The 18,655-nt window shown below is 38.7% G+C and overlaps 1 protein-coding gene across 1 annotated transcript in view; it reads left to right on the forward strand.

Moving 5' to 3' along the window:
• SGIP1 (SH3GL interacting endocytic adaptor 1) overlaps positions 1 to 18,655 on the forward strand; it is a 204,535-nt gene that overhangs the window by 92,595 nt on the left and 93,285 nt on the right. The window contains 3 exon segments of the mRNA XM_019837194.3: positions 3,144 to 3,200; positions 7,549 to 7,603; positions 8,363 to 8,538. Coding sequence (XP_019692753.2) covers positions 3,144 to 3,200; positions 7,549 to 7,603; positions 8,363 to 8,538 — 288 coding nt within the window.

Below are 18,655 nucleotides of genomic sequence, written 5' to 3' on the forward strand. Positions count from 1 at the left end.
TAGCTACATATGCTTATTCAAAATTCATTTCCTCAGTAGCACCTGCCACATTTCAGGTACTCCATAGCTAATTGTGGCTGGTGGCTACCATATTGGACAGTCCACATATAGAATATTTTCATCTTCACCGATAATTCTATTGAACAGTACTGTTCTATGGGATTATTTACAAAGTGAGTCAAGTCTTGCCTCGGTAGCAAGAAGATAATTTTTAAGTAGAATACCATGTATCTTTGGTACTTCATGTCTAAGGAACACTACATGGCCATGAGCTGACCTTGGAAAAGAGAAGCATTCACAGTAGAAATTGAGAAATTTGATGAATGTATAATTGAACACAACTGTTACTGCATTTATTGATTTAGCCCATCATAGTATCTGAGAGCAGATAATAAGCCTGACCAAAGTAAAATACCTATTAAAGCATGACTAATATTAATATGAGCCTCAATTATCTTTAAGTAACAGTCATATATTCAAGTGAGAAAAGTTGACTTATGCTAATTGTAGAATTTTAAAAAAGAAAGAAGTAAAAGAATACATAACTCCAACTCCAAGAGAAAAATCACTATTTATATGTTAGCCAATATCTGATATTGCTTTTACTATGAGGCCTAGTTTTTAAATGATATCTTCCTACTTATATTCTTTCTTGCTTCTTCAATGTTTTCTGATCAAAAATCAAAAGAGCCATTACCTTCCCTATTACTACTATGAGCTGTACCTTGCTTTGGTGGTATAACCAGGAGAATTGCTTTTTTCTTGGGGTTTGGCCAAAAACAATTCAGCCAGGCTGCAGCCAAACTTAAACTCGATCATTTCCACTTGTGAAGCCAAATATGTTCATAATAATCCGCTAGCATGAGTGAGGCCAAATTGCCAATTCCTCTGATGAAGCCATGTTTGTGTGTGCTTGTGTGCTGAAGAGCTGCCTCTAAGTGTATTGTTTATGATTTGTTGTTTGTGTTTGATATTTGTGTTAAAAAGATTCCTAGTTTAAAAGACATTTTCTTTTTATAGATTTTGCTTTCTCTCCTTTTAGTCTTCTATATTGGTTTCCATGGAAACTGGGAATTTTTTCACTCAGCCCAGATCCCGAAAAATCAGGAACTTTTTATCCATAATGTTGAATATATGTTCTCAAGAAAGACACACACACACACACACACACACACACACACATTTATTTATTTAGCTGAACACATAAGCTATCTTGGTTGTAAAGGGCTTTGAGTATGGAGATGAGACTACTATGGAAGCAAGCTAGAAGTTTGAACTCAGTAATTTACCTAACCTTTTTGATTTTTAGATAACAATCTTTTGTATTTAAGAATTGTTTCAGAAGCAAACTTTATGTTAATAGTAATACTATAGTGATCACAAAATTCATGAGTTTAATTCTTTGGAACAACATAGTTCATTTGATTTCTCATTATTATAAACTAAATCTGTATATTGAATTTATTACGATGTTTGTTAAAAGGAATTTGGAGAATTTTGCAAAGAATTCATATGGAAATAGATTGGTAAAGTATGAATTACAAAAGAGAGTAAATATGACAAAAAGAAAATAGGAACCATATCCATTCTCCATGGGAGAGGTTTTTTTTTTTATTATTATTATTAGATGGCACATTATGTAATGGACCTTGTCCTTAACTCCATAACTCATACAGGTACAAGGATGATGTGGCAGGTTTTAAAAATGCCCTTTGTTCAAAGTAGGGAGAGTATTGCTGAAGCACTAATTCAATGAAGGCAATTCTGTGAAAAGTTTAAAATGGTGTAGTCTGACAAAGTATATAATCTTTGTCAGGAGCAAAACAAAGAAAAAGAGGGTCACGGAGTCAATGTTCCTGGGTGCTGGAAGCGTGGCAGAGTTCTTGTATTTGTGCATTCTAGTGCAGTGGTGGTGTATAAGAAGAGGAAGAAAGAGGGCATAGACACAATATCTATGCCTTACCCGCTATTCACTCTAGCTATAAACTAGGCTAGTTCTTAGAATGCCCAGTCCAGCATTCAGTAATCAATGACAATGGTTACTAGACTACCTCTAATTTGCTTTTCTAGTGATATGCATACATGAAAACTTCCTTCTCCTACCTATTTGTCAAATTAGATGTTAGCTGTTCAATGTTGTGGTTCAAGTGGATTTTATCTGTGATTGTAAAATTAGAAGTCCTGTCCTCAGGCTGCATGCTTCACTATTTGATATGTGCTGTTCTGAGTTCTGCTAGTTCTCGGTGACATACCATTGTTTTATGTGCTAAACACAGGAATGTTGTTGAATGGACCCTCCCTTACCAACCTGATTTGTGTTTTTGTCCTTTGCTCCCAGAAAGTAGGGAATCTTAGAAATTTCTGTTTGTATGATGCCACAGCCTTACTCAAATGCTTGTGGCCATATATCATGATTGTTTAGGTGCTAAAATAGAACTTGAAAAGAATCCAAAGAGTAATGGCTGATATCCAGTCATCTTGCAATGACGTATGCTCATGAAGCCGTAGAACACACGGATGACAGAAATCCACAATCAATCCTTGGATTCTATTTTAATAATTTGATAAGAAAAGCCACTTGGAAAGAATAACAAAACTATTTTTAATACCTAGGAACTGAATTAACTTGGAGTTGATTCCCCTTACATTCTATCAAGGGGGTGGTTAGGGAAAAGTTGAGTCAGTGTTAGAAAAGCTAAAGGAAGATTAGTTAATGACTTGGAGAGATACTCTTTAGGTATGTTGGAACTAATTGTATGTGAGAACAACATGGCAGTCAAAATGTTTCCATATATATATCTGATTATATCCCCTGAAGGTATAGAGGATTAAATTATACTGTAGGTGCTTCTAATTTTTTAGTAACCAATAAAATTTGAACAGCTAGCTGTTACCATTCCTATGCTTAGGTATCTTACAGTCTTTTGTGAAATAAGTATGTAAGCTCTTTTATGCAGTGTCATGGCAGCTCAATTTACCATTCAGTTACACCAGTGTGGTTGCTTAATAGGCTGCTCTAATTTGTCTTTCCAGTGCTGGATTTTGATAGCTCTTGCTAAATACAGATAAGAGTTAAGTGTTCTTTGTTCTTTGTCTCTTATTCAAATGTTTCTCTTCTAAATTTATTTTCAAATTTATTGCAGAAGAAAAGTAACGGGGCACCAAATGGATTTTATGCAGAAATTGATTGGGAAAGATACGTGAGTATTAGAACATTGTTTTTCTTTATTAAGTATTTCACAATTTGAAAATGAGTTGAGGCATTCTTATGTTTATAATAAGACATAGAAATAAGTGAAACATTCTCCATCTCATTAGGCAGTGCCTGGCATGCTTAGGGTGGTTACAGAGTTTCAGAGCCCTAGGGTCTGTTAAACTGGGTTCATGACCTACCCCCTCCACAGATTGATCCTCTGTGTGTGGCTTTGGGATGGTTATTTCCTGACCAACAGAAATGAAGTCAGTAGTTACATTATAACATCGTTGAAAGGATTCAATGAGCTCATTATTTGCAGATTATTTTAGTTCCTGCCTAGCCTATGATAATGTGTTTTTAAAAAAATGCCTTTTTAAATATTAAGTCCAAATGTTGCAGTCCTGGTTCTATTTCTAAGCAGCTTTGAGAATCAAGTCAATCAGTTAACCTCTGGGGTTTGGTCTCATAGTGTCTTAGTCCATTCAGGCTGCTATAACAAAAATACCATAAACTTAGTGACTTCTAAACAACAAAAATTTATTTCTAACAGTTGTGTAGGCTGAGAAGTTCACGGTCATAGTGCCGGCAGATTCGGTGTCTGGTGTGTCTGGTCGAGGGCCCATTTTCTGGTTTGTACATGGCACCTTCTAGCTGTAACCTCCTGGGATCTCCTTTGTAAGGGCACTAATCCCAATGATGATGGCTCCTCCCTCAGGACCCAATCACCTCTAAAAAGCCCCGCTTCCCAACACCATCATTTTGGGGTTAAGATTTCAACGTATAAATTTGAGGGGAGCACAAACATTCAGACCATAGCACAAAACAATTCATAGAACCTCGTGGTGCAGACTTTTGCCAGGTCAAGTGACAATCACTTGTTGCTTTTCAATGAGTGAGGGTGACTCTCAGCTGACACCTAAACTCTCCACCTGATTCCCCTGGAAACTGATTTACATCAACACCCACTTCACCAACCACAACAGGACAGCCACAGTGACTCTTGGATTTCTAATCATATAAAACATGTAAATCATATGCACATCAAAGATCATTTCTATTATACAGTAGGTACCTAAATTCACAATCCCTACAAAATGCTTTTGCATGTATGTTCTTTAGATAACTGTCTTGACCAAACCTCCCTTGCATAAAAGGTAATTTTAATGTTAAAGCTTTTGCATATTTGTTGATAATAACTTTATTTGTACAGTAAATAATACCACCACTTATTGAATATTCCCTATTTGTCAGTCATAATATTAAATGCTGTGGAATCCTCACAGCCTTGAAAAGCAAATGCTTTTTGCATTATATTATTTGCCTTTTATAGAAAAGAAAACTAAAGCTCAGCAGGTTAAATTATTTTTTCAGGTTTATTACTTTATCTTGAGAGAGAGAGAAAGAGAGAGAGAGTGGGAGAGGGGCAAAGAGAGAGGGGGAGAGAGAGAATCGAATCAGGGCTCGATCTCAGGAACTGTGAGATCATGACCTGAGCCGAAATCAAGATTCAGATGCCCATCTGACTGAGCCACCCAGCTGCCCCAGATGTTTCCCACTCCTCCACTCTAAAACGTGTCACTCTGCCAACCTCATCACCTGGTTCTCTCATATCTGTTTCCCGGGATTGGGATCTTTTAGATATTTTTAGCAGTTCAAGTCCCTAAAATCTATGCCGATCCCTCTGTTACCCTAAATCCAAATTGTTCACAAATAATGTTATAAAGGAAGCTACTGAATATTAAGAAAATATGCTTTCTTTTCCCAGAGTTAATTCTTCTTTACCAAGAAAGACCTCTATTATATTTTGTAGGATTCTTTAATACACAAAAATGGGATGTTGTAAGCAAACAAGAAGTATGACAGTAAAAATACCAAATTACTCATCAAAGTAATATTACCCTCTCTAAACCCTACACTCTAGCGCTATCCCTGGTCAACATTGTGAATGCTTAAATGGAGCATAATTTCCCTCAAATTTGTTTAGTCCTGAAAACGAATCAGGTCGCATAGGAATTGTTGTTGTGATTATACATTAGACATCACTTTCTCGAAGTAATAAGAAAGGTTTTATTCTTAAGAGATTATGTCATCTTGCTTTGGGCAGAGAGAGGGGAGAGTAAGGAAGGCCTCATGGAGGATGTGACCCTTAAGCAAAGCCCTTAAGTATAGTAGGGGTTAACTGACTGAACATTGAAGAGAAGAGAATTCCAAGCAGAGAGAATGGCACTTATGAAGACCCTGAAATGGGAAAGAGCTTACGTATTCAAACCATAAAAGTTAACAATAGAATGAAGGCCTTGCAGCTGAGGAGGATCCGGGAAGGGAATCTCAGACCTGGAGCCAGGTCAGACAGGGCTGTGAGCTGCACAGTGGCCCTGGGCTTTCATTCCAAGTGCAGTGAGAAGCCAGGGTCAGGTTTTTATCAGGGAAGTGACCTCAATACACTTGAATTAAAAAAAAATAAATAACCTCAGGTACTGAAGAAGGGCAAGAGACAAACAATAAATGCTCAATAAATGGTGGCTTTTTGGGGCGCCTGGGTGCCTCAGTCGGTTAAGCAGCTGACTTCGGCTCAGGTCATGATCTCGCGGTCCGTGAGTTCAAGCCCCGCGTCGGCCTCTGTTCTGACAGCTCAGAGCCTGGAGCCTGTTTCGGATTCTGTGTCTCCCTCTCTCTGACCCTCCCCCGTTCATGCTCTGTCTCTCTCTGTCTCAAAAATAAATAAACGTTAAAAAAAAAATTTTTTTAAAAATGGTGGCTTTTTTCCATAGCATTCAGGCTTTCTTTCTCTCTATGCTCATAGCACTTTTATCATTTCAGTGACTCCAAAATCTTTCTCTCCAACTCTGTCCCTTTCTCACATCCAGGCCTCTAACCACAACTTTAAAAGAGCCACCCTTGAATGTCTTCACCCTCATCTCTAGGGCATAAGGGTATAGTCTCACATATCTGGAGTCCAGGCACAGGTCTGCCATTCGCTGGGGTGTGTTTTCCTGCAAAATGGCATCTCATTTCTCTTGGTTTCCTCCTCAGTGAATGGGATAATTCTTTCCACATAGGATTGTTAATGAAGGTTTAATGAAATAAAGTGGGAGTCACAGTACTTACCATATAATAGGAACCCAAAGATAATAATACTAATTCCAATCATGCAAATTCTCTTTTATCTTTCCTTTCTTTAAAAATGTTAGTTGCCTGCTGTTACAGTTAGTTCAGTCAGAAATACCAGCAATCCCTGAGGATTTGACAGTAGAAATCTTGGAGTCTCCTTGAACCTTCCCTCTCCTTTTTTTTCCTATGCCAGATGTTACAAAGAACTAAGATTAATCACTTCCCACCAACAACAACTTGGTCCATATTCTTAGCACATCTTCCCTGATTGATACAAGTTTTTGAATGAGCTTTCCTTTCTCCAGTCTCTTCTGCCCACAGTCTATTCCTGAAGCATGCTTCCAAAACACCTTAAGATGCTACTTTCTACCCTGAGAAGCTGCAGCAACCATGTGAAGTTTGAACTCTTCCTCCAGAACGTTGGCCATCCATGGTCTTATTTCCTATGTTCTCCCACTGTGCAGCTTCCTTTGCAGTCAGTCATCTTTGTTGTTGCCTCTCTCTTTCCCCATCTGAACCATACTATCCATTCCTGCCTTGGTGTCTCTTCCTTACAGCCTCTCCCTTACCACCACCACCCCCCCCCCCCTTCACCCTCTCCATCTCTCCTGAAAGGCAGGACTTCACTAATTTCCTTTTCCTTCAAACCCCTATCAATGATTTTTTTTTTAATTTTTAAAAAAAATTTTTAAGAGAGAGAGAGCGAGCATGAGTGGGGGAGGGGCAGAAAGAGAGGGAGACAGAATCCGAAGAAGGCTCCAGACTATCAGCACAGAGCGCAATGTGGGGCTTGAACACACGAACCGTGAGATCATGACCTGAGCTAAAGTCGGACACTCAACCAACTGAGTCTCCCAGGCGCCCTGATGTTTTGTATTTTATATCTTTTTAAAATGTTTTGCCTACCAAAATACTTTTCAATTTTCCAGAGGAAAAATAGTTTGCATTTTGTATTCCCCTATATTGCTTAGCACAGTCCTTGGCCTATAAGAAATGCATGATAAATGCTCTTTGAATGTTTCCTTTCATTGACAGTTGATTCCTAGTTTATTTTTCTGATAGAAAGACTCTCCAAGTATCCTTGAATAAATATCTAAGCATACGCTGTTTGGCATTCACTTCCAAAGGTTAAGATAAAAGATCTGTCTATATCTTTAAGTAGAAAGCTCTAGAAGGAAAATTAATAATTCCTTGATTTTGGTCAGGATAATAAATGCTTAATGTGCGCTTCTATTTTATAGAACTCCCCTGAGCTGGATGAAGAAGGCTATAGCATCAGACCTGAGGAACCCGGCTATATCCTTTCTTTATTTTCTTTTTATTTTAATCTTTATTTTCTGTAAGAAGACCGTATATAAATTCAGATTTTTGAAAAGGTGATGAAATAAGAAATAGTCCAAACTTCCTGAGTCCTGTTGTCCCTAATATTAGAAATGAATAAACAGCAGAGAACAGCCTGATCACTAACAAGCAGGCATTTTGCCTTGATCTATTCATAGAAAAGAGAGAGAGGAGAAAGAGAAAAATGTGCTGAGGAAAGATTGTGTAAATTCTGGGTACCGGGTTGTCTGCTAAAACCTGATATGACCATGTCATTTATCGTGACTAGAAAATAGCTCTTACCTGTGCTCTCCCCACAAACCATCTCTGGGCAGAGCATCCCTAAAGTACTGGAAACTCATCACAAATCATCCCAAGAGTGGCCTTCCTTTCTCCTTAGACAGGAAAGCTCCCGTGGGCCTGTCCGTGTTTGTACTGAGTGGGACATAACAAATGGCCACCTGCAGCAAAAATGTGGACCTTATACTACTGCTCCTAGAAATTCACCATTCTTAATCATGTTTCCTTACCAAGGAAAGGTAAATAAATTTGAACCCTTTCCTAATCTGCTCTTTTATTTGTCTGTGTATTTTGCTTTGATTTCCTGCCATCTAAGGATACCTTTCCTGCCATCTAAGGATACCTTTGCTGCCTCTATATGCAGTCACTCTTGTCTTCTACTTATCATTGCTTCCCAGTAGAAAAAAGAGTTCTGTATCTTTAACTGTGTTCTACCTACCAAAGGAAAGCACTTTTATTCTTCGAGTGAATCGGAAGAGGAAGAAGAATCACACAAGAAATTTAATATCAAGATTAAGCCATTACAATCTAAAGACATTCTTAAGAGTGCTGTGACCGTGGATGAGCTGAAGGCATCGATAGGCAACATTGCACTTTCCCCATCACCAGTGGTGAGTGGTGTTTATGCCAAGTTTTGATGAGGTTGGACAGAGAGCTGTGTTCCGCCCATACGTGCTAAATAGATCAGAAACCCCTTAAACCGGAGGCTGGCATGTGGTCACCCTTTTATGAATTTTATGTAAACCTTAAACAGCTCCTTCTGTTTTAGAAAGCTATGCTCATTTTATAATTGTTTTTGTGCTTTGCAAAATGGCAAAAATACATGGGACCACATTTCTTTTTGGCTTACATTCCTGCAAGCATTTGAAAAAGAAGGAAAAATAACAAAAAGATTATTCAGAGTTACTTCTGAAGCAATTAAGAATAATATGAGGTTTACATATTTACTAACAGTGATTTTTTTTTAAGTTTATTTACTTAGAGAGCTGGGGAGGGGCAGAAAGAGGAAGAGAGAGAGAATCCCAAGCAGCCTCCACACTGCCAGTTTGGAGCCAGATGCAGGACTCAAACTCACAAACTGTGAGATCATGACCTGAACGGAAATCTAGAGTCAGACGCTTAAACGACTGAGCCACCCAGGTGCCCCTACTAACAGTGATTTTTTTTTAATTTTTTTTAATGTTTATTTATTTTTGAGACAGAGAGAAACAGAGCATGAACGGGGGAGGGTCAGGGAGAGAGGGAGACACAGAATCCGAAGCAGGCTCCAGGCTCTGACCTGTCAGCACAGAGCCCGACGTGGGGCTCAAACTCACGGACCGTGAGATCATGACCTGAGCCGAAGTCGGACGCTTAACCGACAGAGCCACCCAGGCGCCCCCTCACAGTGATTTTTAAAAACACATCATAGTGTCTTTTTTTAATGATATAACACCTAGAAACTCATGGGAAGAAAACTAAGGAAATTATTTTTCTTTAAAAACAACAACAACAACATTTCCATTGCTCTGCTCCCAAAAGAAACATTAATCTAATGTCACAGATCATAATCTAAAGATATTAAAACCCCTTTTGGGATGAGCACTGGGTGTTGTATGGAATCCAATTTGACAATAAATTTCATATATTGAAAAAAAAATAACATAAAAAATAAAGATATTAAAGCCCATAATCTTCCTTATATTTTATTATCAAAATGTTTTAAATACTCTCATCTTTCAGGCACCTAAAATATAGGCAGACTTTACTTACATTATTCAAATTGGTATTTTTCTACAATTTGTTCTCCTTTCCCCCAGTTCCCACCTACTAGATTTCTATAGTTGCTGAATTCTGGGTTCCAACATGTACAGTATTTTCTCAGTGGTGTTTGCTAAACGCTACAACTGTTTTCTAAAAATAGATGTAAGGAACAGATGAAGGTTCTCAAACTAGCAGCTAATATGTTCTTGGCATCTTCTTCAGAAAGATCTGATCTTCCTACAGCAACCCCCTGACAGAGGTAGATAATAAATTCTGAACCATTTTTGAGGTGCTTTTAAAAACTCAGCAAAACTTTCTAGAGAAGTTGTAATCATCTATCTTCTGAGAATAAGTATTTGCCTGCCTGGGATGAATAAAATCTATAATGATGCCTTCCTTAGTGCTTAGTGCTTATAATGGCCTTTGTCACTGCTGTTAGTGATGAATAAAATGATTGTTAATAATAATCAACCACAGGAAATGATATTTCAGGTGATTTTTAATCATATACGCACTTGCTATTTTAAGATGTCTCCCTGAAAACAGGAGCCATGAAATATATGTGCTTTCTTTCCTTCTGCAATGGAAAGTACAGATTTAAAACCCACAATTAGGGCTGCAATACCAGTGATTTCTAGTAAGAGGGGCATTTTAAATGCATACATTTTGACTTTTCAGTTGACATCTTTCAAATCATTTTTCACTTACTGAACTGTTGTTTTAAATTAACTTAAAATTTATCTAAGCTCCTGAAACCAGTTTATATCCACCTTTCCATAGGGTCTAACACACTTAGTGGGCATTTGGAAGCTACCTAGGGGTAAGTGTAAGAAGACAAGGTCATGGGATTAAATGAACAGATTTATGTGAAAGAAACTTAAAAAAAAAAAAGGAAAAAGAAAGAAAAGAGAACTTACTAAAACTGTTGCAGACATACAGCATATATTTGGCCGAAAGCTAGTTGCATTTAGGAAAGATGAAATCCCCTCTATCAAAAAGAATATGTTTGCCAGGTCATCTAGCAGATATTCCTCCAACTAGCTGTGTTACTGATGGTGCAGCAAGAAGAGTGGTTTATTCTGAGCTCTTCTCAGCACCTATTTTCATGGTAATATCTTGACATGATGTGGTTAAAACTCTGGTTAGGGAAGGTAGTGGGAAATGTAGATGGGAGCACTCAGAGAAAGTAATTACAAGGTTAGGCTGTTTCTGCATACCAGCAACACCATGAATTAAGTGACTCTCAGATCCCCCTACCACCACCATCCCCCGGACCCCCAAGGTCCTTCTGATGTGGGAACTTGGCTCTGCCCATTATGAAGATTCCCCAATATTTGTGATTTTTGATATTTAATGTAGGGGAATGAGCTGTTGTTGCTACTTTAGGGAAAGGTAAGTGTGTTTCTGGATATACATAAGTGAAAAGAGAGATTGTAACTGAGAATATATTCTTGGTTTTAGAATCTGTAACCTCTTCTAGATAACCCACGTGTACCCCATTTATTTCATAAATGACATATGCAGTATGTTATCTCCGGTACAAGATAACTAGAAAAAACTTCTGAAATCCAGTTAGTGCCATGATAAAAATGGCAGATCCTTTTGCAACTTTAGATGTTTCCAACCAAGCAGACATTTATATGTCTACACTTAATTCAGGTGCAAAAAGAGAAATAGAGTCTACACTAGTTAATAATATATCAGTATATTTCACATTGGTTATGGTTCTTATGCTACAAAAGCGTCAATCATTACTCTAATAGAAATAGAGGAAATTCTAAATGGCAAGTGATTCCTAACAATGCCTTATGTTGGATTTCTCATTTCTATTTCTTTTAAAGAATTTTAAGATTAAGTTATGTTTCACTTGTTCTGCTCAGCCATCTGTGAATATGTATCAATGAATTTTAACCCATTTGATATCTCTTATCATGAATTGCTTCTCATTTTATTTGAATAGCTCCCTGTACACACTACATGGTCAAATTACTCAATAAATGAATGAATGGATGGATGTATGGATGGTTGAATGAATGAATGCATACATCTATGTATATATATAATATAATATAAACCTATCTGAAAATTACTCATCCCCAAAACAAAGCATCAGCAGCATAGAAAATTGGGGTATCAATTGCTGGCAAAAATCCTACTATATACACAAATAAACATAATTTCAGTCCGGATCTTGCCTTGGCCCTTGATTTTTATACAGAAGTAAAATATAATGTGGGCCAGGATAAGGCAGAGCACCAAAAAAGGAGGGGGGTGATGTAAGTGTTAACTCACAGGCAAGTATGTTCATTTCTATTCTTTTCAGTGTAGTCTCCTGATACTATGCTGATTGGGCAAAGAATGAACAGCACTTAGATTTTAGTTGTTGATTTGGTATCTGTACAAGTTAGAATATTGGTACAGCTGCTTTAACACAGACCAAAATAGTAATGGCTTAAACAAAATAAGTGGTTTACTTTTCTCCCATGTAAAAGTCAAAATTGGTAGGCACTTCAGATGGGTAATTGAGTCCGAGTCCAGAGGTTATTCAAGAACCCAGAAACTATTGTTCACCTTTCTGAGGCTACTGCTGCCTTACCACCCACCATCAATCGTCTCCATGTTCCCACCTTGGGATGAAGGAAAGAGAAAGTAAAAGGCACGTGGTTTCTTTTAAAGATTTCACTCAGAGTCTGCAAACATCACTACCACTAGCCATAATTTAGTCCCATGGCCACATTAGCTAAAAGGGAGTCTGGGAAATGTAGTCTTTGGCAGGGTTCTGTTAGGTAAAGACAAAGGAGTAAATGGACAGTGGTGGGCATTGACAATTTCTGCCACTGTATCTTAAATAATCTCAGATTACTTCTGAGAGTTCATTAGGAAATGGATTTTTTTCCCTATTTACCTTCAAATTATTCCCAGATTCTACTGAACCCAGGAAGTTTCCTTGTAAAAATTTCTAATCACTAAATTCTAAATATGAGTGATGCTATGCAACATGCTAGCCAGGAGCAGATAAACAGAAAGAAATTTCACTAAAATACCAACTTGTTTGGTTGATACTGACCCTTTCAATAGTAATAGTGCTTCTTCTGTCTTGCAAAGTACACTGCTTTTTTGAGACAGGCTGTTTCATTATTGAAAGAAATTAGTAAGCCCGAATGCTATCTCTGTGTAACTTTTGTCCTTGATTGTAGCTGTGCTGTTTAGAGGATTAACAAAGGACAAACCATCTCCTTTTCCAACTCCAACTTTACTGTGCAACTTATTTATTAAGCAGTGACCTTGGGCTCAACTCCTATGGGGTAAGGTGGGTAGAAGGGGAAGTTAAGCTGTATTGCATGCCCAACAGTACCCTGAGCTGACCCTGTGGGAACTCTACAGTTAGGCTGTCCCTTCAGAGTTGTCCTGAGTTTGACTGAGGTGAATAATCTTTATACTGCTACATCAGTCAGTTCTCTGATAGGGGCAAGCTAAGAACCTTAGTAAATCATACCTATTATTAATCAGAACAACAAGAGTATTCATGGCGAATACCTGTCAACATCCTCTAAGACCACTTTGAAAAGTCATGATGCTGATGGTGGTGGTGGTGGCAGCTGTGAAAATTTGAGTGCTGTGTGTCAGATGCTTCACACATATTAATTCATTTATCCTCATAGCAACTCTATGAACTAAGTACTATTACTACCCACATTTTACAGAAGAGAAAATTGAGGCATGGAAGTATTAATTAAGTTCACCCACGATGTCACAGCTAATAAGCAAAGTTCCTAGGATTTAAACCCAGAAGATCTGATTCTGATTCAGAACTCTTACCCACTATGTTATACTACTTTTGATGAAAGCTATTGGCTCTCTTTCCAGGGGAAAAATTCAAAGTTCATTAGCTCATCAAAAACATTTTGCATACAACTTCTGAGTACCCACAAACCATCCCTCTGAAGGCTATCACTTTGATGAGCCCTTCAGGGCTCTTGATCCCAACTCAGAAGCCCACCTCCCAAGCTTTCTTCCCCCTCGATCCACGGACATACCTTCTACAGTACCTCCTGGCCATTCCGTGTGACAAGAGAGCAAGGCTGAGCTGACAATTCAGGCAGCCTTACTGCTGTGTCATGTGTGATTTCTAGTTTATTAAAAGTCCCTCATTTTATATGAAGACTTCAGGCACCTTTGTTTTAAATGTTAAGGAATGACACTTCGTTTTTATATGGCTCACATTTTTCAGTTCTCCTAATCAGTCAGCATTTTTTATGTTGAAGTTTTATTATAATAATAGTTTACAGTTTATATATGCTGTCATAATCAGAAAGATGGAATGAGCAGCCACACTACTAAGCAGGCAGAGAGGTGGTGATCATCACATTTTACAGAAGAAATTAACTCAGAAAGATAGAGACGCTGCTGAAAGTCTGAGGACCAGAACTTGACCTTCAGCGTCTGCCTCCTTTCTGCCAAGTTAAAAACACAGTAGGTTATTTTCATCTACAGAGTAAGAGTCTATAATTCCATTATCTTTAAATCCCTCTAAGGGTGAATACTCTACTGTGTATTCTGACTCAAGAGCTTCTGTGGAAAGCTTTCTGTTTTAGGGGCAGTTTGGGGTTATAGCAAGGAGACCAAGAAAGAGAACATTTCCTTCAAGCACATTGGTTGAGTAGGAAGAACACAGGCTTTTGAGTCTATATCTTATTATCTGTGTCCATGGGCAAGTTGCTTAACATGGAGCTTCAGACCCCAAATCTGTAAGATGGGAACAAGAATATCCATCCTCTTGCAGGACTAATGTGAAGAGAACAAGAGATTATGCCCAGTTAGGTGCCTAACTGATTATGCCCAGTTAGGTGCCTCCCCTCCCAGGAGGGGGTCTATAAGTATCAGTTCCCCTTTCATCTCCACTTTTCTTTAAGACATTTGCAAGAGTGAGAAAGAATATAAAAATAGAGAGGGAGGACTTGAGCAAAGTCAAGGAGAAGAGGGCTGATATCCAAATGTCAAACCAATTGTTAACCCAACACAGGCATGCAAAATGATGTAGCAGCAGGTGTTGACCTCACCTGGCATATATGTTGGTGCCTTCTCCCCTTCCCCTATAAGATTCAGTGCTATAAGGAATTAAAGAATATGGCACGGCATTCAGAAGGAGTTATTAGTTTAAGCTTATTCCTGGTGCTTTGCAATCCATAACAGTTATTTAATCAAAAAATATGAGGAGAGGGCGATAGCTTTGAACTGGAGAAAGTCTGGTGCTGTTTGCCTATTCCAGGTGGCCCACCCACCCTGCCACCCCCGAATTAGCCTGCCAGTGAGTGAAATCCATGAATTTGCCGCTGCTTGGTAACACCACCCCCTTTCCTGTCCTCACTTTGGCAGAAGGTTCAGCACCCCATCGAGTTCAGTAAAAACAAAGAGTCATCAGTGGGGGAGGAGAGCTCCAGTCTCCTACACACTGCCATTCGCTCCCAGTAAGATTGCTGCAGGGTGCGAGGGGAGGCTAAGGAGTGCATTCTGATGCTAAGTGCTCAGCACAGACCTCAAGTGCAGCTGGTAGAAGGGAAGAGGGTGAGCTTGGGTTCTACTCTTTAAGGAGAGCTTCACAGGGCACACATGATCAGTTGGATCTAGACCAGATATATAAGCTACCACACCCCATTGCAAATACTGAGCGAACACTGTGACCAGATCCCATATCCCTGATGCATTCTGAGAAGCCCCCTCCAGACAGAGCTGCAGGCACCCTGACCAAAATCATCCGGTTGACACATAGGATGTCACTCTTTTTTTTTTTTTTTTTTCTGGCCTTACAGAGAAGGATAGATGATGAAATGGGTAGGACCTTCCTTTTTCAAAACATATTGTTCTCTTTCCTACACTCTAATAAGCCATGGACTGCAGAAGAATTAGTTTCATACCTGAGATTTATTGTTCTTTATTACTAATTTTTTTTAGGGAATTCTCTGTTGCTTCCATTTTCCGACCGTTAAAATAAAAATATCATTTTTCCATACTTTTCGTGCCCATCCTGTGCTGGGAAGAAGAAATCTGTGTGTTGGATATTTTTATCTTCTAGAAAATAGGCAGAATATGAATTCAATCTGGATTGCCTTCGTCATTATTTTGCCAATTAATGTTGGTTGGGCCCTCTGACCACATGGTCTTTTGCTCCATGTTGTGAGGGTAAGAATTAGAATTTCCTTGCATAACTCCAGATTCTTCCATCTTGTTCTATCTCAGACAACTAGATCTGATTGGGGAGGATGGTTTCAGAAACATGATCACCAGGATTAGAGGCCTAACATCCTCAGTTTCTGTTACCAGCTTAAAATCTGAGACAATATAGCCACAATTTTGACACATAAAAATATGAATATGTCCTCAACCAGAGGCAGGAAATTCCTGAATTGCATGCTTTTAATTACAGTGCTAATTATCATCAAAAAGGCTAATTTTTATATCATTATGTTCTTCTGCCTTGGTTGTGTTCGTCCTTCTGGTATACAGTTTGAATGTAAAACTATTTTTATTACCTGATGGACCTAAAGGGAGTAGATCGGGCTCTGTAATGAAGCAATCGATTTGGAAAATAAGTTTGTAACAGTATATTTTATGATTGATTCAGTAAGAACCCAGACCCTCAGGTTTTTAGCCCACGGGTGGAGCCTTCCCTCAAGACCTACAACATTTTCCCTCAAGACCTACAACATTGAGTGATACGTAGGAGGTACTTAGAAAATACTTGTGTGGATAGATGGATGTTCTTCACTGTGGGAAATGAAATGGAGCTTGGTATTTTGCTATGACAAAATGCAACGTACATCCCTCACATTTTAGAAGGAGAGCAGATTTATGGCTCTCCATTTCTTTGATCTTTCCCCTTGCAATTCACCCATTTTCCTGCAATATTGGATGGATGAATAATACGAGTGATAACTCTCTTTCTTCTCTTACAGTGTGCAAGTTCTTTTTTTAAAGTTTAACTTAACATGTTCTTCTTTTCTGAGTGCCAGTATTTTGTCATAATTCTCTTCCCCTGAACCCGCATATCCAGTGAGATGTCTGTCTCTTACCTATTTTTTTTAATGTTTATTTATTTTTGAGACAGGGACAGAGTGTGAGGGGGGAGGGGCAGGGAAAGAGAGGGAGACACAGATTCTGAGAAGGCTCTAGACTTGGAGCTGTCAGCACAGAGCCTGACACAGGGCTCGAACTCATGAACTGTGAAATCGGGACCTGAGCCGAAGTTGGACCCTTAACCAACTGAGCCACCCAGGCGCCCCTGTTCTCCAAACTAAAGCCTCAGGTTTCAGTCACCTAGTGATACATACTGTCTTCTCTTTTTTATACTATTATATTTATTTTTGTACTAAGAAGTTTCTGTAAGTGTACGAATCACAGTATAAAAATAAGTATAACAATATAAGAAAAAAGTCCCTTGAAGGAGAATTTTTTTTTAGTGCCTGAAATAATCTACAGCAATAGATGTACTTTTTAATTGTTTTAGGAAAAAAAAAACTCTTAGAGTATGAGTCACTCAAATTCATTATGTCAGAAAATGTTTCTTCGGTGACTGGGAGAAATTTCATAATGAACAGAATATAGTATAGGTGAGATTTCTTTCTGTCTAACACACAGCCCCTCACTGCCCATGGAAGGTAGGAACCATCACTGGAATCGGCTACCAGCACAGCAGTGGTACAGGGCCAGTGAGCCCATCTGAACTCTTATCCTGAAGCAGCCAACAGACACGGAAGGCAAGATGCACCGGCCTCACTCTGTTTTGCCCAGTACAAACTCCTTTCCACTTCCTAACCTATTGGAAACCCATCTCTGTTTTATTTTTTTAACTTGATACTTAGGGAATCAAAATCAGCTTCCAAAGAGTAATGAAAATGACAGCATATGTCACATCCAGGCATTTTCTGAGATTGCTTCATCTGTCTCAGCTATGGCTCTTCTCGGCAACCAACAGTTACTAAACCCCCACACCAGAGAATTCCTGCTAAGTAACGGCCATACGCTGCATTGGAACAGAACAAATCCAAAATCTCTGCAGTGGCCTTCAAGACCATCATGGTGGGGACACCCCCAACCTGCAGGGTACCACCTGCCACTCTTCCTTTTCATTCCACTCTAACCTGGCTCCCTGGCTGAGCCTCCTTCCTCCAAATGGCCACAGTGTGACGTCCCTCTCAGGCTCAGGAGTTTGTTAGAGTCACATTCTCAATGGCCTACCCTGACTACCTTATTGAAAAATTATAAAACTCTCTACCCTGGCATTCCCAAACCTCTTTATTTGCTCTACTTTTAAAAATTGCATTTGGCATCTCCTGAAGTCCAAGATAGTTTGCTTCTTTATTATGTTTATTATTTATTGCCTATCTCCTTCCTCTGGCCCCCAGAATAAGCTTATTGGAGCATTTTGTCTATTGTTCCTATTGTTTTGTTCAGCAATATACCTAGAGTAGTGTCTTGTCTTTATTAGGAACCCAATAAATATCTAAATGAATTATCTTTTTTCAGTTTCTGTCATACATAACTGATAAGAACTGGTTATATTTATAATGAAATCTCATTTGTTAAATATAAAGATCCAAAATACAGCCATCTTATTTTTAAGGTTAAACGGCTGCAGACTGAAGAAGCTTATAGGTTAGACTTGGTTTTTTCATGTCTTGGTTCCACTCTTATGAAACTTGGTGCCCCAAATTCCCATGGCAGCTGGTTCCTTGTTAAGAGTGCAAGGATGTATTTAGAGCACAAAACCTCTGTGTGAGGATCACTAAACTCTGCTGTGTACTTTCTTCATTCACCTCTGTTCGCTTCAGCTCTGGGTCTTAAACTAAGTTCAGTTGTAAATGTTGTTGCTTTTGAGCCCCTTGCACAGAATGTATGCCTCAACAAGACCTAACTTGAATGACTCCTTGCACTAGAAAGTGGTTTAGGGTAAGGGTGAGCTGCCTTTCAACAAGGCTTGCAAATCGG

This window comes from Felis catus, chromosome C1 (genome assembly GCF_018350175.1).
Source record: "Felis catus isolate Fca126 chromosome C1, F.catus_Fca126_mat1.0, whole genome shotgun sequence".
NCBI classification, from domain to species: domain Eukaryota; kingdom Metazoa; phylum Chordata; class Mammalia; order Carnivora; family Felidae; genus Felis; species Felis catus.